Below are 26,991 nucleotides of genomic sequence, written 5' to 3'. Positions count from 1 at the left end.
AGGAAAGTAAATTGTGTGTAATTAGATCTAGGTTACGACTGTAGAAGATCACTACTCTGTACTGTAGCATATAATTAAAAGCTGATTTAGGTCTATTACCAGAATTCTAGACTAGATGATCTATGTTGCTTTATAGAGCTAGACTTAGACTAAGTCATTCTTACCCAAGTTGTAATGAGTTAATTGACTTGTACTTTGTAGACCTTACATGATTGAAACACTAGACCTACTTGTAATTGTAGTTCCATACCCATTACGGCAGTAGGGTCTAGTTGATTGCTATATTAATAGGAGGCCAGAGGTAAAGTTAGTATGGAGTTTGGAAAGTTTCTGTTCATCAAGGCATAGCCTCCTGCTCTATAGATCTAGTGTATGCACACACACAGCTGTGTGCAGATCAGAGCTTGATTTACATGTAGTTTAGTACCCTGGGTGTGTGAGGGGTGAATGCAGCCTAAGACTAAGTAATACTGAGTTTACAGATAGCACATGGTACAAATGACCCCAAATATCCACAGATCTTTTGCACCTGGAGAAGTTCCACTTTGAGCATCTTAGAATAATAACTGCCAAAGTCCTAGATGTGCTTCATGAATACCTTTTGTTTGCCCTCTTGAAAAGAACTTCCTCCTGCATATCACACTTCATAGAATGTACCGTTGGTGCATAAATGAATTTTACATAACTTTCATGAGTGCATATGCAGTATTCATCTCTGTGTGTTTTACCTTTTCGGTACAAATGACCTTTATTATCTGCCCATGCGCAGATTGAATCTATGAACTGACTTAAAGGTAATACAAGGTTTTGGGAAATTTTGAAAATTGGGTGGGTAGTGATTCTTTACAATTTTGATATATTTGAATGCCCCTGTGGATGTATTATAAGCACTACAAAAATTAGCCCCTAAAACACTTCTGCTTTCGAGAAAAATTGAATATAAAAATTTACCGGTGCTCCCGGTAAATTTTGAGAAATTTCAAATAGCGCCTACGGCCGTACAATGGTAACTGCGACCATGAAAATCTCAGAATATGTAGTTGTGATATATAATATCTAAACGGGAATAGCTAATCTGTCGATTTTAGTCAAGAAACATTGTTTCATAGCTAAATTAATATCTTGACCTTGAGAGGGAGCTATACAACATAAAGAGTTTATTATTTACAATTTCATAACTTTAGACTCGATTTCAACTACGACAACGATCAATTAATATTGTATGAACGCATATGCTTCCAATATCTTCATTTGAACCAAATTCATGACCCCATACTAAAACTTTGTAATACCTTTAATATAGGGCCTGTTTTTATATTTATTTTTATTTAGAGAAGGCCTTTGCATCACGCCAGCTTAGCTATGTCTAGTCCCTCTACTAGTACTGGAGCCGGCTCTAGGGCCACTACCTCTGCTGATGCTTCAACTAGTTCACTTGCAGTACAGACATCCGTCTTACCATCCGAATACCGCACTGCTGAAGCAATTGTGTCGACAGCACGTGATGTAATCCGGCAAGTTAGAGAAGGCCGCCATCAACTCCCCCAACACAACTCCGACTCTGATTCCGATTTCATCGCTGACGCTAGGCCTGCAGGCTTTGACTCTGTGCTGCAGACCACTCGCACACAGTTTCGGAGGCGTAGAGTCCAAGACTCTAATGAGCAAAGAAGGCGAGGTATGTTTAAAACTATAATTTTCTCTCTCTTTGATCTCTCTCTCTAGCTCTCTCTCACTCTCCTCTCTCTCCTCTTCCTTAAAGGTAATACAAAGTTTTGGTATGGGGTCATGAATTTGGTTCAAGTGAACATATTGGAAGCATATGCGATCCTACACTATTCAGTGATCGTTGTCTGGTTGAAATCGAGTCTAAATTGTATAGCCCTTTCTCAAGGTCAAGATATTAATGAAGCTATAAAATAATGTTTCTTGAATAAAATCGACAGATTAGCTATTCCCGTTTGGAAATTATACACCACAACTACATATTCTTAGATTTTCAGGGTCGCAGCTACCATTGTACGGATGTAGGCGCTATTTGAAATTTATCAGAATTTATCGGGAGCACCGGTAAATTTTTATATTCAATTTTTCTCGAAAGCAGAAGTGTCTTAGGGGCTGAACTTACTAGTACTTATAATACATCCACAGGGGCATCTAAATATATCAAAATTGTAAAGAATGGCTATCCACCGAATTTTCAAAATTTCCCAAAACTTATAGTTTACCTTTAAGTCTAACAGTAAGTATCATGAAACACTAACAGAGTAACACCTATCAGTATCACTATCAGTGAGTATCACTCACACATACCTGCCAACCACCCCGATTTAGGCGGAGTTTCTCCGCATTTTTCATACCAACTCCGAATTCCGAGTGCATGCCTCAAAACTCCGATTTTTTTTTTAATTTTAATTTTTTTTTTTTTTTTTTTTTTTTATTTATTTAGTTTTTTTTTTTTTTTTTTTTTATATATAATTTTTTTTAAATTAATATTTTGTGTGTGCGTCCGCCATTTTCAATGGCAAAATGTCCATTCTGTCCTGTAAAGTATCCTACAAGCATCTCACATCAGCAATTTGGGGATGTTTATTCATACCTGCGTATAGCCCACGTGTATTTATATTACATGTGCAGTTGATACGCCGTGCATAAACACTGTATACATTGGCGTGTTTTCTTCAATGCTTGTGCGATGACTGCGATCGTGGAAGCTTGTTATTTACCGGACTTCCTCAGATTTATTTTGGATTACTACTACTATATACCTTTGCAAAATAGGGCTCCTAACTGAGGTGGGTAGTGAAACATGTAGTTTTGTGAGTGTTCACATTTCAAAAATTGTTTATGTGTGGGGCGAAAAGGTTGAAGGAAAAGGCCCATTTGCACCATTAAAATGGAGAGAAAAAAAATAGACCCTAAAGTCCTGTGTCCCCCCCCCCCCCCCTCCCCAATCTACGGGCTACTACCCCAATCCTTCGGTGGTTCGCGACCTCATAGTCCACCCAGAAAAATTTACTCCTAATTTCTCTTGTCTCAGGTTGGCAGGTATGCTCACAGTCACAGTATCATTACTATCATCAGTATCAAAATCAAGTATCATTCATACTAGGCAGGCTGCACACATTAAACAAAAGTAATTGTGTGCATCTCTGGGGCTACTCCCTCCAGCAAGCACACCTGAAACCTGTGAGCTACATGTACGTGCATCTCTTGGGGCCACCCCCTCTGAGGATAACAAATTAAATCCCGTCCATAATCAACAAATAATTACACTTTTCAGCTAACTTCTGCTTTACTAAGGATATAATCCATGCCATGCCGTTTTATATATATCCACAGTTAAAAGTGACTTGTAAACCCAAAATTAATTTGGGGATACTAGTACTTGTAAATTTAGGTTTAGTCTGTCAGTTAATGCCATAAACAGTGCATACTGGAAGCTTTACAACCTAATGAAATATTCTCTACATGCATATGATTCAAACATATAGAGAAACTGACCAGAAAATATATTGTGATTAAAAGAAGGCAAAGAAAATTTGATTCCAACGGATTCGAACCGAGACCTCTGGATTGCTAGACCGGTGCTCTTTAAACTGAGCTATAGAAAAATCATAGACGGTGCTCGTCCCTGAAACCCCTTAACTTTTATTGCCTGAATGGTCAGAAGCTATTTTCAACCTGACATAAACCCGAAGGATACAAATCAACTTGGGTATATATGCGAGGGATCACCAAAGCGATACAGCTTTTTGTAATAAATAATTCAAACATATAGAAAAACTGACCAGAAATATATTGTGATTATTAAAAAAAAAAGGCAAAGAAAAATGGGATTGCAACGAGACAACATTCATTGTCTGTAGTTTCTTTTTGAATCCTTCGGTCTTAATGTGTGCATGATTTTTGTATTTTTACAGACAACAGAGGCAGAAGAGGCAGAGCAAAGAACCAACTTTGGAAGGCTCGTTTGTTTCTTCTCAGAAGAAGTAATCCAGACTTCTATCCAGGAAAAGCAGAGTGTGCGTATTTGAGCAACATCGGATTAGGTAATTATGAGATAACAAATTCAAGGTTCCACGACATGCAAATTTACTTTCTAGTGGGTGTTGCATCAAGAGTTGCGAAAATGCTCCAAATGCGCAATTTTGATTGGCTAAAAAGCGCATATTTTCTGACTTGTGATTAATCAAAACTTTGAGATCGATTGCAACTCTTTTTGCTACACTCTAGGTGTAAACATGTTATTTGTAAACTGTTTGAACCTCAAAGGCCTGAATTTTCTCCAATTTGAGCCCAGTCTAACAAGACATTTAGACCTGCAGACCAACGCAGGAATAATTTTTCAATTTTAGGGGGACAATTTTCGAATCTGATGGATATCCAGACATTTGTCACATTATACCCTAGGTACATGTAGATGATAATTGTTGGGGTTATATATCTACCTATTTCAGAGGCTTTTGTTAGAAATAGAAGGCAAAAATGCCATTAGATTCAATATACTTCTTACCCTGTCTGCTGCAGACCTGTTGATTGTTGGTATTCACTACCATAGATATTTCAATTGTTTGTGTAACTGCATCAGATCTGTTAATTTTCCCCCATTAATTTTGATCAAACAGTTTGCTGAATGACATTTGGGTATTTGGACAACGTGGTGATTTTAAATGATAACTTAATTGACAAAATAACAAAACATAATATCTAGCATTCTATGTACCCACAAAGATTGATTTCAACAAATTTTCAAATTTATAACCCCCAAATTAGACTGCATTTGTTTTAATTTGTTAATACAATTTTTTATTTTTTTTATTTTTTGATGTTGTGATATCATTGAAGCCAAACTATGATTGTGTGCTTGCTTTACACATGTACACTCATGACCTTTGTACATTGTTTGCGCAAAAATACCTTTTGTGAACTGATGTACCACATCAATTGTGAATTTGTCAAAGCTCAGATAAGCATGAAAAGGATGTTCCGAAAAACTGATTTCTTTCTTGGCCTGTACAAACTGGTCCCCCTTTAAAGACCCTCTTGCAAAGTATACAACGACATTACTTTCTCTCACATTTTTTGTTAATGTAGTGCATGTGCTCCTTAAACTGGTCTGTAAACTTGTCGTAATTTGCTAAATATTGTTCACCACATTTCGGGTAATTTCATTGTTGATATTGCGGATATTATTTGATCAGTTTGTTTCAATTTCTGTAAATAGGAAGAAAATAATGAATTAGTATATTCATATTTCATGTACATGGTTTTACTTTGTAGATTAGCCCATGGTGATTTTCACGAGAAACGTATTATTGCATCTGTGACATACAGTGTAATGGATTTTGGGGCTCGTTCCATTACTTGTTGATTTTTTTCTTTTTTTAAAATCAAATATTGGAAAAGTAAGGTTTCAAATTATTTATTTGTATGGAAAGGTTTTCTAAAATATTGATTTTAATTATCAAAGTAGCGCAAATGTCGTCAATAAAATCATCTTTTAAGGATGGGACTGCGGCCACTGAGGGTCTCTAAAATTGTTGTTTAAAGTTTGGAAAACTGTTTTTATCAATCTTGAACATGGATGAGACATGTAGCTCAAACAACCACCAAGTTATTGTCTGACATCTAACGACCAAGTTATATTAATCACTACCCTTCTTTAAAGGAAATCCTCACAATCTGGATCCCCAATCTGATGGCAAGGTAGAACTACAAAGGAACTGGAGTCTCCAGCGATTTGAAGACTTTGTAATAGCTACCTACCCAGACCAACCTCTTGCAAGGACTGGATTTCGAATTGGCTGTTGCAGCAAGAGTAAGAGGGTGACGATTTTGGAGGATATACACAATGTCTTGGACATTGACAAGAAGGTGGGACGTGGACAGATCCTAATCATACCCAACAGGGATCTTCACGCTGTGTTGGTAAGTCAAAATTCACAAGAATTCTAAATTCTCATCAGTGGTTCAACTTGAGCCCAGCCTTAAAAGTCAGAATACAGTACAGGTTACCAGTGAAACCATTTTGCCTGTAGACACATTGATTGTTGCTATTCACCACCATGGATATTCTTAATTTTTTCTTTCATTATCCAATAATTTACTTATGAAATGTTCTCTTACAGTAAAACATAATTTTATGCAAATATATAAAATGTTTGACCTCTGAACAAAGGAGGTTTTTTGTTTGGGCTAATCCCAGCAAGGAGGCTGTCATTTTTGTCGAGCCCACCCGTAGGTGGAGAGAGACTAAGGGATCCAAATTGCGCCTGTCTGTCGTCCGTGATGCTTACAAAATTTGAACAACTTTCCAACCCTGCATCTGTTTATAACCAAACTTGATTGGAATATGTCCTATATGTATATTGGCCCCCATGATAGGCTGGGGTCAAAGGTCAAATGAGGTCGAATCTGAAAGTTTTGGGGTAAGAGTCTTATTAGGGTTGATAACTTTCCAACGCTACATGTGTTTGTAATCAAACATGATTGGTAGATGCCCCAGCGAAAAAATTAATATTTTTATTTCTGGGCCTCTTTTTCAGGGGCTTCTTTTATCATCTTGGGGGCTACAAATATCCGGGCTCTTTTTTTGAATTTCTCGGGCTACTATTAAGTTCTCATCTAATGCTGTAAGTGTTCATCTGATAAGCATTTGATCACGATCCAAATAGAAAAATTATTATTAAAAATCAACAAAATTAGCAACAAAAATATATATAGATCTATTTATATATATATATATATTTTTTATTTTTTTTTGGGGGGGCTCTTTTGGAACTTTGGGGGTAAATTCTCCCGCCGCCCCCATTTATTTTTTTCTCTGAGATGCCCTGTATTGGCCTCCAAGGTATGATGGGGTCAAAGTTCACATAAATAGGACAAAGGTCAAATTTGAAATTTACCTGCAAGACTCTATAATGGTTGATAACTTTCCAACCTTGCATCTGTAACCAAACTTCATTGGCATGAATGCTGCGGGCAATTGGATGAAACAGATTACGGCTATCACGTCTTTTTTTAAAACCTGGGGTTAGAATTGTTTACGGTGAAACTAAATGCTGTTTCTGAGCAAACAAGCTTGGTCTCTTTTTGTTAGTTCTTGCATCACAAGGCAAAATGGGAGCCAACACAAAGAGTTGTTTGGGGAATGGGGATTGCGTCACATTTTCAACCAATCCAAGTTTAATTTCTATTTCACCAAATCAGTACTATCCCTTTGTTTTGTTTCACAAATCACCTCATGAGAATCCTTGTCACAGGCATATAATATTGTTTGTTTGAAATAAGTTATGTCTTCTAACTATGCCCATGTCCTCATGTAAATCAACAGCCTCCAACCCAACAACCTCCAACCCAACAACCTCAGGTCAACCAGCCACCTCTTCATGAGCAACCCGCCCACCAGCCACGTCTTCGTGAGCAACCCGCCGATCAGCCACGTCTTCGTGAGCAACCCGCCGATCAGCCACGTCTTCGTGAGCAACCCGCCCACCAGCCACGTCTTCGTGAGCAACCCGCCGATCAGCCACGTCTTCGTGAGCAACCCGCCGATCAGCCACGTCTTCGTGAGCAACCCGCCGATCAGCCACATCTTCGCGAGCAACCCGCCGATCAGCCACGTCTTCGTGAGCAACCCGCCGATCAGCCACGTCTTCGTGAGCAACCCGCTGATCAGCCACGTCTTCGTGAGCAACCCGCCGATCAGCCACGTCTTCGTGAGCAACCCGCTGATCAGCCACGTCTTCGTGAGCAACCCGCCGATCAGCCACGTCTTCGTGAGCAACCCGCCGATCAGCCACGTCTTCGTGAGCAACCCGCTGATCAGCCACGTCTTCGTGAGCACCCCGCCGATCAGCCACGTCTTCAACAGGCAAGCAATTCCGTGTTAACTGACATTACAGTGCATAAATTTGCTTGGGCTGGGGGGGGGGGGGGCTATGTGTTGTATTTGCTTTGTGTCGTACATTGGACATTCACAAATTTTAATCAAATATTATTCAAAGGAAGTAGACATGATTGGGAAAAATGTTTGTGCTCTAGAAAGCTAATGGAAGTCTAATGCTATTCTGAAGAAAAAAAATTATTCAGATCATTCATAGAATTTTTTTTATAAATGCTGATATGCCTTGTGAAGTACAGGATTAGAGCAAACTTTGTATTTTTCAGGAAAGTGTGTACATCAAGAAGACTTTCAGAGCTGATTATAACTTATTCGTTAAAAATAATTGCATTAAATACTAAAAATGTTTTCATTACTTTTGAGGTCAAAGGGTACAGGTCACAATGACCATATTAATTTGAAATGATTTAATTGTGAATGTGTTGATAGATTGTCATCAAGTTTGGTCCATTTTCTTATCTTGAACAGCATATTCCCCTCCTCTCTTAGACCCCTGTTACACATACGTCTGAAAGTGAACTGATGTATGTATGTGTAACACCAACTTTTTTTGAAAGCCGGACTGAGACCGAACTGAGGCCAGGTGGACTCAGTCCACCTCTGGATGTGGTTTGAGGCCGGCCTCAGTCCCGCAATCAGTAGGTGTAACACCAAAGTGGACTCGGGGCCGGCTTATAAGCGGAAGTGACGTGACCTGTCATCATAATCAACATAATACATCAGGCGCGCTTTGCCACCTTCTCCTATGTTATTCTTTGTTTTTATCATTCTATCACTATCTCTTTCTGTCTTTCCTTATGTTATTCTTTGTTTCGTCCTTCTATCACCTTCTCTTATGTTATTCTTTGTTTTTATCATTCTATCACTATCTCTTTCTGTCTTTCCTTATGTTATTCTTTGTTTCGTCCTTCTATCACCTTCTCTTATGTAATTCTTTGTTTTTATCATTCTATCACTTTCTCTTTCTGTCATTCCTTATGTTTTTCTTTGTTTTTATCTTCTTTCTATCACCTTCTCTTATGTTATTCTTTGTTTTTTATAATTCTATCCCTTTCTCTTTCTGTCTTTCCTTATCTTATTCTTTGTTTCTTCCTTCTATCACCTTCTCTTATGTTATCCTTTGTTTTCATAATTCTATCCCATTCTTTTTCTGTCTTTCCTTATGTTATTCTTTGTTTTTATCATTCTATCACTTTCTCTTTCTGTCATTCCTTGTTTTTATTAGTTTTTTTCATTCTATCACTTTCTCTTTCTGTCTTTCCTTATGTAATTCTTTGTTTCTTCCTTCCATCACCTTCTCTAATGTTATTGCAATGACGGCCTTCGTCATTGCCTTGTTTTCGTTCACATTATTAATATTCTTACTTCTTCCTCTTCTTCTTGTCATCCGGAATCCCATTCGTTTTGCACGTAGTGCTTGTCATTCCTATCTAGGTCCTTTTCTCTTGCTCGATTCCTTTCAAACTTCGTAGGCGTAATCTCTGATATCCAATCTAGGTCACCTACTTTTTAGTTTTCTGAAATCACTCATGCGTAAACGTCCAGGCGCCATTTTGTCCGTTTCTGTTCCATTTTAAGGCCTTTCTATCTTCCTTCCTATCTCCACTATCCTAGATCCTACAAACTTCTAACAATTTTCTCTAGATAGTCTAAGAGATGTTCTTTAATCTGCGATGTATAATCTGCCCTTCAAAAAGCCATCTTCATACTCAAAATTCAAATCTGAAACCGTCTCCGTCAACAATCTCTTGAATTCTTGAAAAATTGACCTCTAAATAATCTAAAACTGCCATAACTTTCTCATATAAATTCTGTTTTGTATTTAAATCTCAAAGTATCTTCATCTCATAATTGCACATAGCCATGCCAAATTTCATGCTCCAATGGCTATGCAAAACATAAATAGCACCCTCTAAAGTTATGGGAATTGGCTTTCTTTCTGTGGCCGTATCTCCATTATGGCTTGGCAAACCCGTAACCTTTTTTGGATTTAGATACTTGAAGATATGCCCTTTCCAGCCATATACAAAATTATATACCCTAACACTGACCGACTTTCAGAAAAATGCCCTCCAAATTCGCTATTTTCAAGAAAATTACCTACATCAATGAAACTTGGCAGACATACATGTATGTATCTATATACGTAACAACTGTTTGCCTAGTTTGGTAAAATTGGCTTATGTCAGCGCAAAGTTATCGCCAAAAATGTTGAATTTACTATGCATTACGTAATAGTGCGTTTAATGCGTGCAATACATTTCGCGCAGATAACAGTGGTGTCAAACTGACCGCAACGAAGTGCCCTTTCTAATGATACCAATTATGGTATATGTTCACACAGAAAATTGTGAGTAAATCGCATTTGAACAAAGGTCACTATACGAATTCCGCTGAGTTTCCGCCTGAATCTAACACGTATCGGCTAAGACGTCATTTTTTCAGACTGCTTTTCGCCCCTTAAACAACCTTTTTTTCCCTTGAAAATTTGCAGTGACATGCCGAGTTCCAATACGCAGGGCACCTCGTGGCCGGATTTTGGAAATTGGTCAAGGGGGCCATTTAAGACGTCATTTTGTCCTATAAATCTATTTTACTTCATGTGTTTTGATAGGATTATCATAGAAAAAAAGAGAGTAGTTTACAATAACAACCATGAAATTCTCTTTCTAATGATACCAAATACGGCCCATAAAGAGACGTAAAGAGAGAGAGAAAAAACAATTTCACTCCGGTCATAATACAGATCATGTACGTTTTCCGCCCATGCATTACACGCATTGTCTATGGGGCATATCGGGTTCACGCTATTGGCCCCCAGAACGATCTTGATTGCAATGATGAACATGCACCAAATCCCATTGGTTTTTGCACGCAGTGCTTGCGAGCCCTTTCTAGGTTCTTTCCCCTATCCCAATTTCTTTCAAACTTCGTAGGCATAGTCACTACCATCCCATCAAGGTCACTGTTGAGGCCTTTCTTTCGCCCTACCTATCTCCAATATCACAGAAGCTACAGACTTCGTACAAATTGCTCTGGAAAGTACGAGAGAAGCTCTTTCGTTTGACACATAGAAACATGGCGTCATTGCACGCACATCGTTGTGACACGATTGCATTTCTAGTTCTTAGTTTTTATCATTCTATCACTTTCTCTTTCTGTCTTTCTGAAGTCCGCCCCAACGTCAGCTCGTGAAAAGGCGACGTGAGGCCGGCCTATGTGTAGACCCAAAATTGCGGGCCCGAGATCATGTGAAACAGGCGTTTAATGATCTCCAGGCGGCTTCAAATTGCAGACGTGAGGCCGCCTCCGGGGCCCGCTTTAAAAGCCGACGCCTGTGTAACAGGGGTCTTATTTTTGTCGAGCTCACTTAGGCGTCCTTCTGTCCCCCGTCCGTCTGTGAAGTTACCAAAATTTGAATAACTTTCCAACCCTGCATCTGTTTGTAACCTACCTTGATTGATAGATGCCCTATATCGGCCACAAAATGCCATTGTGATCACTCATCCCTAGCGGTGAAGGATCTTAACTGGTTCATACACATAATTAAAATTTGTGATTATTTTATCCAATATATTTTGGCCTCTTGTTGGTTTATTAACGACTTGGAGAAAAAAAACTTAATTTTTTTCAAATTCGGCTCACATCAATATCATTAAAATCACCAGTCACAGCAAATCCTGCCTCTGGATATTTTATTAATAACTGGTCTATAATGGATATTATTACCCGTATCAGACATCTGAGCAGTGGTTTTACAAACTCATATTACACTTGCTGGTTATCCTAAAAGGGCTAATCGGGGAATATGAGACCATATTTACCTTTCATTAAAGGTAAAGACCAGTTATGGTCATGCGATTGCATCGTGAAAGAAACGTTGTGGAATCGATCAGAAAAGGTTGATCATCTAGCATCTAGCATCTGCAAAGTTCTGGAATCATCAAAATGATAAGAAATTTGGCCCATTCTGCATAAAGTTACAAGTACTATACACAGAAAGATGTATATGGGACTTCCCTATATCTCTCGCAGTCCATGAGAGAAACAAATTTACCAAATATGTGAATTAGTAGGTGGTTTTCCGGCAAATTTTTTATCATCATGTATTAGTCAAAACATATTCTTTCACATGATTGGTAATGAGAGCTTCCATTTCATTTTTTGAAATTGGGGCGTTTCCAATACTGGTCTTTACCTTTAAAAAGCCTATGGACTTTACGTGTTAAAAAGGCATGAGATATAAGACCATATTCACCGCGCCGTATTTTGTCATTTTTATTGCGCATCTATTATGCGTACGAGAACCTGCGCATTTTGCGCGTACTCTTTTGCACTCAATTTTTTATCATCATGTATTAGTCAAAACATATTCTTTCACATGATTGGTAATGAGAGCTTCCATTTCATTTTTTGAAATTGGGGCGTTTCCAATACTGGTCTTTACCTTTAAAAAGCCTATGGACTTTACGTGTTAAAAAGGCATGAAATATAAGACCATTTTCACCGCGCCGTATTTTGTCATTTTTATTGCGCATCTATTATGCGTACGAGAACCTGCACATTTTGCGCGTACTCTATTGCACGACGTAATAATCACACCAAATTGGGTACACTGTTTGCAGTGTATCGAAAATTTTGTCAAGCAGCTGGATGCACAGTGCTGGTTTGACAAAGCTTGTTCAGTTCTATGAGATTGTCATGTATGTATTTGCTCTAGATGTCTGATTTAGATAATAATAACAATATTGACTGGCTTAACTTTCGGGAGATACCACATATATTTCCCTCACAAGAACCATATTGCCCTCATCTTTGACTCGGGGAAATATGAGTCTAGTTTGGGAATTATTATCTCGTATCTCCCTTAATAAGGCCAGTCCATATTATATAATTTTTCTGAGCTGGGATGCTTGGGAGGATAATACACGACACATAATACGATGCTTGAAATTCTCCTTGGTAATCGCGGTGGTCGTAGGGGAATCCAGATGACTTCCAGCTCATCATGTACGTCGATTGGGAGGGCCTGTGGTTTGAAACGATGCTTAATGTAGGCTGGTTCCAAACGGGCCAACCATTTGCGAGTGCACCAATGCTATTCACGCGTAAGTTTGTAGACGATAGATTCCCGGGCGATTCGTTCGCTCTGCACATTGGCTTTAGAATGGTGATGCGTTTTCCAATTACATATTTTGATAACTTGTTGATTGAATGGAATATTTAAAATGAACCTTTCTTTAATAAGAATAATATTTTTTGGTGGTAGTAATAGTAATAGTACCCTTAATTGTTTGGTATATCTTTGATCGAAGAGAGCCAAATCTCTGTATGGTGTTGCCCTTTAACGCTGATTTTTTTCTTTCATTTGTTATTTTATTTGTATTACTTTAGCCCGAAGAGGCAGAAGCGTTCATCGTTTTGTCGGATTTCGAACTCAGCAGTGACGAGGTAAGCAAATATAATGACTACAATATTGTGTGTCTCAAAAAGAATGGTACAGTCAGGAAAAATTATCGGATATTAAAAATCTTTTGTTTTTTAAGCCCTTTGCAAACAGAGCCAACTCGATTTGATCCAACTGGTTTTTTATTCGGATTGGCACAGTTTTCAGTGCCTTGAGACACACATTTTGCCAATCGAGAGACAGTCGGATGCAATTCAGGACCGATTCAATACGATGAATTTGCTCTGTCCGACTTGGCCCGACTCTAGTCTGATTGATACCAATTGGGTCGAGTCGACTCTGTCTGCAGAGCTGTTTTTATCCCCCTGCATAGAGTACTGATAAGCAATGATGCTGTCAAGGAAACTATCCATGCAGAGTTGATTCTATAACCTGTAGTTTGACAGGGCTCTTACTTTAATCAATCCTTGAAACATCAAGCTACCACCCCAACATGACAGAAACTATTGCAATGTAAGTCACGGTGTTACAGTGACTGTATCACCGTGACCAAAATTCAACCATTTTAAAATTAATTAATGAAATGTTCGATCAATTTTCACTTTAATACTTGTTTATTGTAGATATGTGTGGTCATGATTTGGACAACTTCAGTTCTTCTTTCTGTGTTATTTATTTTCATACAATGCCAAAAATGTCAATTTTTACCGTGACAATATTCTTAATCATAAATGAATTGTTTATTGAAGGGTATTACAATGAAAAAGTGAACTTCAATGATTTTTGGTATCACATGCAACCCTAAACCTCTGAGAAAATATAATAAGGTTTTACCTCCTGTCTTACTTCCTCTTAATTGCTACATTCATTTATTTGCAGCGTGTTTAGCAGACATTTGGGTGAAAATTAATTATTCATAATTTATGCGCATACTTCGATATGTTCCTGATGGCTCTGTATATGTTTTACTGTCAGACTTGAACAATTTGGTTCTTTAGCTTTATTTTGATACCAGAATTAATAGTATCTGACCAGTTTGAAAATGTTCTTTGGGATCCTTAACTCTAATTCCATTGGGTTATTTTGATCACTTGAGTCCATGGGGGGGGGGGGGGGGCCTTTTTGCCCCCCCCCCTCGGATCTCGGCAAATAATAGACCAATTGACTTGAAAATTAGCACAGTCGTAAAACAAGTTGGGTAGAATAAAAATGTAAAAAAAAAAAATTTAAAAATGACTTTTTTTTAAATTTATAATATATTCAAATTTTGAATATGCAAATTTTTGACGAATTTTGGTAAAAAATTGGAATTATCATCTGAAAGCAGGAGAAATGACAGGATTTATTCAGGTTTTCTGTAAAAATACTTTCAAATGATGTAGTTCATTCATATCCATGTTTTTATGGTAAAATATATATGACTAAGTAATTTGCATAAATTATGCAAATATAGCTCGAGAATCAGGATATTTCCTTATTTCTTTTGTTTTTCATTGTTTTTATTCATATGTATTTTATTGTTTTGATTTTTGTTGTTGTTTATTTTAGAAGAATTTGTCTCTGAAGTGTTTGAAATAAACTAATAACAAAGAAATAATCAAAATTATAATTCAATGTAACAATTATAACAGATCTGGAGTTTACATGGCATTGGATGTATGAATCACATAGAAACGTGTAAAAAATCTGCAGTTTTTTGTGACGGTCAAGCGATTATCGACCTCTAAAATCAGTTCTACATGTCCAACCGGGGTGAATTGCATATCAAAATATGCGGGAAAATTGAGAGAAAAAAGTCATGAAGTTTCAACGTGAAATTTTAATCGGTCTAGATGCACGGCGAAAAAAACGAAAGGGGGGGCCTAAAAGGCCTAAAAGGCCCCCCCCCCCCCCCCCCAATGGGATTAGGGTTAAGGTACTATGTCCCATTTGCAGGCCCAAAAAATGAAAAAGGTTAAATTCCAACAGCATTTGAAAGATAATACTAATTTAGAACTTCCCTAAAAAAAGGGGGGCTTGAAAATGTTTTTGAGTGGGAAAATAACGACTATTAGTTGTCGAATCGACTTAAGTGCTACCAAGTCGTAAGTAATAGTCTGATTTTCAGACCATTGTACCGAATGGTCGTACATTTTGTGCTGCGCAAAGATTCAATCAGTTTAATTTTTGCCATTACTAGAATAATAATAATATATAATTTTTATATAGCGCTTAATACAAATGTCTCTAAGCGCTTTACAAATATACTATTACCCCGGTCATTGGATTCAGTGCTTGCCCGCACACTGTGCACAATCTCTACTCCCTGGGGAGCATTCCAGCCGGGCGTTACTTGACGCTCACAAGCTGTTTGACCAACAATGACGGTCGCATCCTACCGGGTACCCATTTGACACCTGGGTGGAGAGTAGCAAGTGCAGGTTAATATAGAAGTGGGTTATTGATGTAGACACATGCTCATGTACCATTTACCGCTCATTTTATGTATGTTATTACCAAAGATGTAAAAAGCCAGCCAGTCACTCAATAGTGTCTGACAGTGAAGTCTAGCAAGTAAACGGGTTTCCTTGCATAATTTGAATATTAGGACACTGCTAACGTTTAAATTTCACAGATAGGACATACATGACATACTGTATTCATAATTCCTGCACAGTTCTACAGAATTTGATGTTGGCTGCAAAAGGGACATAGTATCTTTAAGGGGGGCGGGGGGGAATCAAATTGACCCCCCAGTAGAACATGTTCTAAGTAAAAAATAGGGATAGGAAATAGTTGAGATTTGGTATCAAGGGTGATACACAGAATATTTTTTGGGTGAGATAATGAAACTGAGCATTTGCACTAGACGAATATTAGCATTTGTATGTATGTTTACAGACCCATGAACGCATGCATTTTTCAATATATATAATTTTTTCTGGAGACACCTTCAGAACTTGTTGGAATGGACTATTAATGGTGGTAAGCTTTAATTTTCATTTGCTATTATATAACATTGAGGTCAGTGTATAGTTTTTGCACACAAGATCTTGATTGAGGATTCAGATGTTTTTTCCCCTTAATTCCTTGATCCTTTCTAGTCACTTGATGACCATACACCAAATGAAGAACAAAATGCCGAAACTGGAACCCCAACTATCGTGATCCAGCCCAACAGACGAGGTAATTATTTGTATGCCTCCGCAACGAAGAAGGCGGAGGCATTATTTTTTGGGTTTGTCCTGTTTTTGTGGTTGAGAAACAATTGACAAATCTATCTTGGGTTGCCAATAAATTGCTTATATTACGGGGTCAAAGGTTACATAGCTCAATATATGTGACCGGCTAAAGCAAAACCAAGCACTTGTTGGTAATTCATGTTTTGAAAAAATAGGCATTTTATAGGGACTTAGTAACATTGTCCAAATCCTCAAAATCAAATTTGAATTCTAGCGGTTCCCTCATCCCTTGTTATATTTGTATTAACAATAAAATCATTGGACACGTTTCGGTTTTTATGCCTCCGCTACAAAGTAGCCGGAGGCATTTTGTTTTCTGGTTGTCCGTCCGTCCGTCCGTCCCGTTCTCGTGATCTCCTTATCTCAAGAACCGATTGATGGATTACCGCAAAACTTGAGTAATATATGTATCTTGCAGAGCTAATGAACTGATTAGATTTTGGGGTCATGAGGTCAAAGGTCATGGGGCTCATTATGTATGCATATAAATGGCTTGTTAATGCATTATAATTAGAACTGGCAGATGGATTACTATCAAACTTGATTATTAAAAATTGCTTCCGTTTTGGTTTGTAAAATCGATCTATGGCGGAGGCATCATTTCCAACTGCGCGCAGTCGAAGTTCCATCTAGTTCAAATTTCCCTTTCGTTACAAAGATATATATGATTGATAATAAATTATCTGTTGTATTTTCGAAACCATGTACAAAGTGAGTTAGTGAATATCACTTTGCATTTTTGCTCATTACTCGGCCATGCAATGTCCTTTTGACTTGACATTTTCACACAATACCCTGTGGACATATCAGATAACAACAATATACATTGCATCAACCATTTATCACGAACCCGAGACCTCCGGATTGCTAAATCGGTGCTCTTTCGACCGAGCTATAGAAAACCCTAGTACGGTGCAAAAGTGCATGTTCGTTCAGGCTTGATATATTAAACGCGCAAATGAGGCAACATATTGTCTCGCATAGTCGAAGTCCCATCTAGTTAATTTTGTATTGGTATACATCTGATCAGCAGCAGTATTGAAAGGATCATTGTACATTAATTGCAGGGAAAAAATTAATATTTTAATTTGGTGGGCTCCCTTTTAAATTTTATGGAAGTTTCCGGGGACTACTTATTCAAATTTCGAGGGCTACTTATATAATTTCTTTTGTTTTTCGTTCGAAATATCATGGGCTACTATTTAGCTCTGAAGCAGGCCTTCTTAGCTGGCGGCGCGCGCGCCACTTGTGGCGCTTGCGGTCACTCGGAGTGGCGCGCGACTGTTGCAACAACAAAACAAAAACAGAAAGAAAGAAAATATATTTTTAGAATTAAATACTCAGCTAAATCAAGAAGTTGCAGTCGAATTTGAGCCCAAAATGCCTGCTTAACAAACAGGAAGAAAGGGGAATATATCGTTTTTTACCATTTTATACAAATCTAAACCTAAGGTCTAGCTGAACAACAATTATAGCTTACGATGGGAAACCAATTTTAACATTGCCATCTCTGGAAACATCTTGTTTTTGTTTGTTTGATTTTCACTTTATTTTGACATTTCCCATGTTTATTGCACACAAAAAACCACATATAAATATACCTCCAGTGTAATTGTACCCAGGAATTGTACTAATTTTTTCACATCAATATGAAATTATGATTGATTATATTGTGGAATGAAATGGTGCTAGGAATGCCCCATTTTGGCCTTTAGAAAGCCCTAAATCCACCAGCTTCATGGGGCTCCGCCCCCTGTTACCTGTTAGGGCTTCACCCCTGGACCCCACCCATTTTCGGCTCGGTCGCTATGCTCCCTCGCAGCACAGTCAACCATAAAGGGGGGCACTTCAACTACAATTAATTTTTGTTTTGGCACTTCTAATAAACTAGTTGAGAAGGCCTGCTCTAAAGCTTTATAGGTACTATGTCCCATTTGCAGGCCCAAAAAATGAAAAAGGTTAAATTCCAACGGCATTTGAAAGACAATACTAATTCAGAACTTCCCTAAAAAAGGGGGGGGGTTGAAAATGTCTTTAAGTGGGAAAATAACGACTATTAGTTGTCGAATCGAATCGAGCTTTAGAGCCAGTAAGTAAAAGTCTGATTTTTCAGACCATTGTACCGAATGGTCATACGTTTTATGCTGCGCAAAGATTCAATCAGTTTAATTTTGGTAATTACAAGAAGTGGGTTATTGATGTAGACAAATGCTCCTGTACCATTTACAGCTCATTTTATGTATGTTATTACCAAAGATGAAAAAAGCCAGTCAGTCACTCAATAGTGTCTGACAGTGAAGTCTAGCAAGTAAACAGGTTGCCTTGCATAATTTTAATATTAGGACACTGCTAACGTTTAAATTTTACAGATAGGATATACATGACATATTCATAATTCCCGCAAAGTTCTACAGAATTTGATGTTGGCTGCAAAAGGGACATAGTATCTTTAATTGATGACCTGATTGGCATTCGGTCTTGATCCGGGCGATTTCACCCATTGCCCCTGTGTATTTTTACTCTGGTACATTGAAATATCATAACATACATAGTATAAATAAATGTGACATTTAAATTTAAATCAATTTAAAATATTTAATGTAGAGTACCTAATATATAAAGTGAACCACTTGATAAGTTAAAGGGATAGTTGAGTTCTCGTTGAGAGAGTACAGTTTTAATCAAACTTAATTATAGTATCCAAAACCTGCACCATTACATTACAAACTAATATTTATTACTCCACCATGCCCTAAAGGAATTAAAAAAGGACAATTGACCAAGTAAAAAGCATGTTATCATTAAAATAGAGCAGTTTAAAAATGAAGAGAATGCTTCCAAAAACGCATTTGTTTGAACCATTTAAAATAAAATATAGTACATGTGCTGTTTTTGTTGAAATAGTGACAACTATTTAAAAACCTATTAAACCAATTAAGCCGCTGCTAGAACCGATATTGATCAAATAAAGTTGATTCTGCCATTGAAATTGTGTGCTCTAATTTTGTGGAGCGCCCTCTCTACTGAAACTCAACTATCCCTTTAAACAAAGCTATTAAGAGGTTAAATGACATTTAATTTGATACATGATTTTCGAAAAGAAATAAAACATCAAATCATCTACAAGTTTTCAAATAATGGTTTGATGTGGTGAAAACTGTCAAACAGAGTAGCTACGTTTAGTGCATGAATGATGTGATTTTATCATTGAACCATCATGGGTTTATATGTGCAGATGTAACTATTTGGCAGCTAGACAAAGTAGCAACCCTATTGGGTTTTCTGTAAATACCAATGGGCCCAATTGTTTTGGTACATATATCTTCCAAAGTAGAAATTCTAGTTTGGGTAATGTTATATGTGAATTGAACAAGCACTTTTTGAGAAGGATTTATTTTCATCAAGTCTCACTCTTGAGAACTAATTTCTGATTCTATACATTCCCTATAAGAATACATTTGAAACATTACAATTTGTTCTAAAATGTGAGGCTTGATGAAAATATATTCATCTAAATTTTTTGGGAAAAGTCATCATGGTTAACGGTCTTATAATGTTTTAACTTACATGTATCATAAACTCTAATTTATACCAGCATGGTCCTTGTAAACGTTCAGCATTATCATTTTTCTTTTCTCTTTCTCTCTCTCACCCCTTAAGCATTCTCGAACCTTGAAGCACTGCTACAGGCCGAGGAGATCACGGTCGTGTTTCACCGTAGCCGGTTAATGGAGGAAATGCTGGAATTCTACAAAAACGCCAGCACCGTTAACAAGCGCCTCAAGGTAATCTTTGATGGTGAAGACGGGGAGGATATTGGGGGTTTGACTCGTGAAGCCTTCACATCCTTCTGGAATGCCGCCCATCGGGTATATTTCGCCGGAGAAAATGTATGCCTACCGTTTCTCCCGAATCACCGCATGCACAAAGAGAGGGAAAACATGGTTAGCCTGGGAAGGATTTTGAGCCACACAGCCTTGTTAACGAAGACCTTCCCAAGCTACATTGCCAAAAGTGTGTACATTGCAATAGTTTTCAACTCAGATGTCAACGAAACCTGTCTCCTCGAAGACCTGAAGGAGTACGTGACAAGGCCAGAGAGAAGGCTGATCTCGAAGGCCTTGTCAGACTTCGATTCAATGTCACCAGCAGATGTTGATGACCTCACGCAAGTGTTCATGGCATGCGACTTCCATGCCATCCCCTCGAAAGGGGAGGTCAGGGCACAACTGCTTGCGATTGCAGATTTGATTTTTGTGCAGAAGCCAGCACCCATCTACCGCCTTATAAGGCAAGGCATACCAGAGGAGCACATCCTGACCTTCTGGTCCCAACTGTCTATTGATGACATATCAATCATTCTGAAGGCTCAGAAGCCTACTCCTAGGAGGGTGTCCGCTGCCATCAATACAGGAGAATTAGACGACCTAAACAATAATCAGGACAGAGTGCTTTATTTTCTGAGGCAGTATATTAACAGTCTACGGGCAGAAGAATTGCAGGACTTTCTGCAGTTTTGCACAGGTTCAATCCACATGCCACTCGACGGGATCAAGGTGTGCTTTAACAAAAACTTTGGTTCTCTGAGGAGACCAATTGCCCACACATGCAGCAATGTGTTGGAGATTTCAGAACTTTACACCACATACCAAGAATTTCGTAGGGAATTCCACCTATATCTTTCCAATAGCATGTCCTTCACATTTTCTTCTCTGTAAAGTAACAGTATATAAGTTGTATATTTGTTAAGATCAAAGAAATCTCATCATTAACATTACTTTCAGAGAATTTTTTGTGTTGATAGATCACTATCCATTCATGGATAGCTGTAATATCTGTACATATAACCATTTATAATAGCCACAATAATTTGATAATTTGGAAACAGCAGCTGAACAATTTTCATAAATGCCTCCCCTTTTCAAAAATTTACAAGAGAGATTTTTAAATAGTGGTTGATTATCTCTTTATTTAACCACTTTTTCAACAAACATCACATGCACTATATTTTATTTGTTATGGTTTAAAGCAATGAGTTTTTAGCGAGGCCCCTCTATTAGTTTTAACGATAACGGGTTTTTACTTCGTCTTTTTGAATCGTTATTCAATTTGAATAGGTGGAGTTCTAGATATTAGTTTGTAATGTAATGGTGCAGGCTTACTAAATTTCAGATTTACCAAAACTGTACTCTCTGTACCAAAACACAACTATCTTCCCGGGCAAGGCTCAACGCTCGCACTGGCCTGCTGGTCCGGGGCCAGTGAACCTACAAGCCAAGTATATATTTTATATCACCAACAACTCAGCACCTTGCCATGAAATTTTGTTTTATGTTGATTTATCATTGGAATAGGGACTGTAGATAAAACATTGGTATCAATTTTTGCGACATCATAAGAATATTTAATCAATATGTAACAGTGTGATGTAACATTCATTCTGTAAATACAATTAGAATTTAGCCTTCTTTTCGAAATAGAATCTTGCATCATTTAAGAGTATTTTGTTCTTGCCAAGTTTAATTGTGATATATTTAAAGGCCCAAGTAATGTTACGACCAAGAAAAGATTTTTCTAAATATATACATGTATATTATAACTAACTTGTGTACCTCAGAAAACACCATGAAATTGCCTGTGGAGCTCACTGTCACTTTTTTTTGGTCTGAATATTTTTATAGATATTCACGTAATGGATTATTTATTATTGGTTTTTTGAAGGTTGAAATCTGCTGGTTGTAATGTAGGGTCCTGTACAAAGTCTAAATTCAGGAAACCTGAGACTGTCAAGGTTTTGCACCCAGTAAGGTTTTGCAAAGAAAAATAGGGTGTCCATGATTTATAGCGCATAAGCGCATGCTGGGCACTGGGCAGGTACCCTAGGTTCTAGTGGATATGTCAATTTGTTTTAATACTATGCTCCTTATGCGTTATCTCCTGTCTTAATACTGAATGCAATGTAGGAAAGAGCAGGAAGCCATTGAAGAGTAGTTGATTTGAGTGCCAGTAATTATAGTGCTTCTGCAGTATACAAGCGCTATGCAGGCCGTTTGAAGGGTTTGTGTGCCTAAACTCATTGTGTTGGACTGTTTTTCAGCACAAGGTGACCTTCAGTTCTGTTTTTGCTTGTTGGTTAGTTAGAGGAAGGGAGGATTTGGCATTAATGTAGAAAAGCATCGGACCAAAACAGATCTTTGAGGGTTCTAGCTGCATATGAGCTTGTTTGTCCTCCGAGTGAAATTCTGAATCTTCTATTGCTGAGTATGGAAGCAAGGATGTGCATGGTTGTCTGACACTTGGAGATACAGGAAGCTTTGAGCAGCAGGCCATGTCTCCAGAAACTGTCGTATCCTGATGAGAGGTTAATCAATGCCTGTTTTGAAAGCATGTTAATATCCTGCTTCGATGAAGGTAGTGAGAGCTACGATTTGATCAGCAAAACTCTTTTTAGGGGGTCTGAAGCTTGCTTGATCATTTGAAAGAACAATGAGCTAAGCCTGGCCAGAAGGAGAACAGTGTGTAAGATGTAGTATCCAAGGTCGTTTGCAGGTTTCACTGGTTTAAGGATCGCAATTACTTTAGCCTCTCTCCAATCCTCTGGTCTGGATATCTGCGGCTTTCTTCCATTTTACATTGATGAAGATGGCTGTCCTTCCTTTGAAGTGTTCATGCTCCTGTCAGAGTCGTCCTTTAATCAATTGAAAAGATTAAACCGGCTTGATTGAGGTCCTCTACACGGTCTATGTTTGGGAAATTCATTCCAACTATTAGTCATGCATGTTTCTACCATCAGGTAATATTCTGTGTATTCAAGAAATCGTGCCTAAGACCAAAAGGATGTCCATTTTTAAGGTGCATGTTGGTTATGTTCCCTAGATCATTGTATATAGGTAGGGCGTAGGTTTGTGTATGTATGCTCCTGTATTCAAACTTGAGGCAGAGGTTGTTGGAGAGAGCATGGAACTATTAAAGATGTGTTGCTAGTAATCATTCTTATGGCTAAATTTTGAATGGAGTTACCTGCTTGGTATAATAGCTCTCTGTCCATACCTTAAGTATTACGATGGTACAGACACCACAAGGGCTATTGCCCATACAAGCTGTTTTGAAGGGACTTGTGCTTGAACCCATGCTGTTCCCTGCTAGTTTGTAGGGTAATGTTGACGCTGGTCTTGAATTATATAGATATCTTTTTAGATATTAGGGTAGCCTATGGTCCAAGGTATTTGAGGTATTCTTGATGTTAGACTGTGTCTCCACTAAAACTGACCGAACGCTGTATATTTGCATGCCAGTTAATGAGTTTGAAAGAAGTAATTGAAGTCTTGGTATCGTTGGGAAGAAGGTGCCAGTATTAGGTGAAGTAATCCTCCATATACTTTAAGGGTTACATCAGATGTGGTGATCAATGTATTAAAATCTTTAGATTATGTAGCAAGTAAAAGATTTTGTGTGTGGGCAGATTTCGTGGATGTGGTCTTCGGCAGGTCACTTCATGTCCCGTATGTTGAGGTGTTGAGTCAAATGTGCTAATATTAAAAACGGTCAATGGTTTATAGTACGTATCTTTTTTAATCCATTTGATTACATGTATAGCATAGTTTTACAAAGAGAGTTTAATACAGATACATGTCTATGTTATGTGATTTGTCGTATGGTGCTCATAAGTCTGGGCCATAACCATAATTGTATTCAATGTTAAGCTTTGCAAGTAAACTTGTATTCTTCAAGGATATTCATTGGATAAACACATTTGTTAGGAACACAATCAATTTTGTTTTGACCTGCCCACCTTACATTGAGTAAGCTTGCAGTATTACCAGTGTGTTTATTTCATTGTTCGTGCAAAGTATGTGTGTGCTATGAAGTTTGAAGGCCAAAGTTATGTTTCAACTCAGGAAATAGTTGTCTAAATATATATATATATATATATATATATATATAACTAGACAGATTAAATGGTGCCTGTGTATCTCGTAAAACAACACAAAAGTGCCTTTTGATCCAACTGTTGATCTATTTTTTCAGATATATAATGTGCTCATTTATTATAGGTTTGTGCTGGTTAAATTGATATGTAAGAACTGTAAAGAGTACTGCCATCATTGCTGAAATACCTCTTGCCTCTGCTTTGGTACTTACCAGTACTTTTTTTGCCTCATATTTAATTATATGTATAACACATTTGTATTAAAAGTTTGTCAACCTGCAATGTCAGAGGATCTTGTCTGTAATGTATGAAAAGAATGTTTGTAATTATGCTGTATTGTGTTCAGTTTTGGCAAAAACCATACTGTTTTATGATGTTTTATAGAATCAACTGTTTATTTCTGAGACATATTTATGCATTATATAACATCGTGTCTCGGTTAGTATTTCTAATCAGACCAGCATTTGTTGTGTGATGAATCCCCTCAGAACTATGTGAGAAATATTAGAAAGGACAGACATTTACCACATGCTGCACAGTGCACAGACGGGTCTGGGTACCTGCAATAACATGCAGGGCTAGTCATTCATTTTACATTGATGAAGATGGCTGTCCTTCCTTTGAAGTGTTAATGCTCCTGTCAGAGTCGTCCTTTAATCAATTGAAAAGATTAAACCGGCTTGATTGAGGTCCTCTACACGGTCTATGTTTGGGAAATTCATTCCAACTATTAGTCATGCATGTTTCTACCATCAGGTAATATTCTGTGTATTCAAGAAATCGTGCCTAAGACCAAAAGGCATACTTGCATGCCAGTTACCGAATTGGAAAGAAGTAATTGAAGTCTTGGTATTGTTGGGAAGAAGGTGCCAGTATTAGGTGATTAATTCTCCATATACTTTAAGGGTTACATCAGATGTGGTGATCAATGTATTAAAATCTTCAGATTATGTAGCAAGTAAAAGATTTCGTGTGTGGGCAGATTTCGTGGATGTGGTCTTCGGCAGGTCACTTCATGTCCCGTATGTTGAGGTGTTGAGTCAAATGTGCTAATATTAAAAACGGTCAATGGTTTATAGTACGTATCTTTTTTAATCCATTTGATTACATGTATAGCATAGTTTTACAAAGAGAGTTTAATACAGATACATGTCTATGTTATGTGATTTGTCGTATGGTGCTCATAAGTCTGGGCCATAACCATAATTGTATTCAATGTTAAGCTTTGCAAGTAAACTTGTATTCTTCAAGGATATTCATTGGATAAACACATTTGTTAGGAACACAATCAATTTTGTTTTGACCTGCCCACCTTACATTGAGTAAGCTTGCAGTATTACCAGTGTGTTTATTTCATTGTTCGTGCAAAGTATGTGTGTGCTATGAAGTTTGAAGGCCAAAGTTATGTTTCAACTCAGGAAATAGTTGTCTAAATATATATATATATATATATATTATAACTAGACAGATTAAATGGTGCCTGTGTATCTCGTAAAACAACACAAAAGTGCCTTTTGATCCAACTGTTGGATCTATTTTTTCAGATATATAATGTGCTCATTTATTATAGGTTTGTGCTGGTTAAATTGATATGTAAGAACTGTAAAGAGTACTGCCATCATTGCTGAAATACCTCTTGCCTCTGCTTTGGTACTTACCAGTACTTTTTTTGCCTCATATTTAATTATATGTATAACACATTTGTATTAAAAGTTTGTCAACCTGCAATGTCAGAGGATCTTGTCTGTAATGTATGAAAAGAATGTTTGTAATTATGCTGTATTGTGTTCAGTTTTGGCAAAAACCATACTGTTTTATGATGTTTTATAGAATCAACTGTTTATTTCTGAGACATATTTATGCATTATATAACATCGTGTCTCGGTTAGTATTTCTAATCAGACCAGCATTTGTTGTGTGATGAATCCCCTCAGAACTATGTGAGAAATATTAGAAAGGACAGACATTTACCACATGCTGCACAGTGCACAGACGGGTCTGGGTACCTGCAATAACATGCAGGGCTAGTCATTCATTTTACATTGATGAAGATGGCTGTCCTTCCTTTGAAGTGTTAATGCTCCTGTCAGAGTCGTCCTTTAATCAATTGAAAAGATTAAACCGGCTTGATTGAGGTCCTCTACACGGTCTATGTTTGGGAAATTCATTCCAACTATTAGTCATGCATGTTTCTACCATCAGGTAATATTCTGTGTATTCAAGAAATCGTGCCTAAGACCAAAAGGCATACTTGCATGCCAGTTACCGAATTGGAAAGAAGTAATTGAAGTCTTGGTATTGTTGGGAAGAAGGTGCCAGTATTAGGTGATTAATTCTCCATATACTTTAAGGGTTACATCAGATGTGGTGATCAATGTATTAAAATCTTCAGATTATGTAGCAAGTAAAAGATTTTGTGTGTGGGCAGATTTCGTGGATGTGGTCTTCGGCAGGTCACTTCATGTCCCGTATGTTGAGGTGTTGAGTCAAATGTGCTAATATTAAAAACGGTCAATGGTTTATAGTA

General features: G+C 37.6%; 1 protein-coding gene across 1 annotated transcript; it reads left to right on the top strand.

Moving 5' to 3' along the window:
- The first annotated feature begins 1,342 nt into the window (after window positions 1–1,342).
- LOC105437616 lies at window positions 1,343–25,426 on the top strand. Its single transcript, XM_030977590.1, has 7 exons — window positions 1,343–1,678; window positions 3,924–4,052; window positions 5,672–5,931; window positions 7,337–7,876; window positions 13,301–13,357; window positions 16,397–16,478; window positions 20,195–25,426. The coding sequence occupies exons 1-7, from the start codon at window positions 1,363–1,365 to the stop codon at window positions 21,250–21,252; spliced, it is 2,442 nt and encodes an 813-aa protein (XP_030833450.1). The 5' UTR covers window positions 1,343–1,362; the 3' UTR covers window positions 21,253–25,426.
- Window positions 25,427–26,991: the final 1,565 nt, after the last annotated feature.

Source organism: Strongylocentrotus purpuratus, unplaced genomic scaffold (genome assembly GCF_000002235.5).
Source record: "Strongylocentrotus purpuratus isolate Spur 01 unplaced genomic scaffold, Spur_5.0 spur5_scaffold_1, whole genome shotgun sequence".
NCBI lineage: Eukaryota > Metazoa > Echinodermata > Echinoidea > Camarodonta > Strongylocentrotidae > Strongylocentrotus > Strongylocentrotus purpuratus.
The sequence above is the reverse complement of the archived record's forward strand: the minus strand, read 5'-3'. Positions and strand labels throughout refer to the sequence as shown.

Coding starts and splice junctions, on each gene's coding strand:
- LOC105437616 (XM_030977590.1), top strand. CDS start 1,363: ATGTCTAGTCCCTCTACTAGTACTGGAGCCGGCTCTAGGGCCACTACC. Junction 5,932..7,336: donor GGGATCTTCACGCTGTGTTG/GTAAGTCAAAAT, acceptor GTAAATCAACAG/CCTCCAACCCAACAACCTCC. Junction 13,358..16,396: donor TCGAACTCAGCAGTGACGAG/GTAAGCAAATAT, acceptor GATCCTTTCTAG/TCACTTGATGACCATACACC.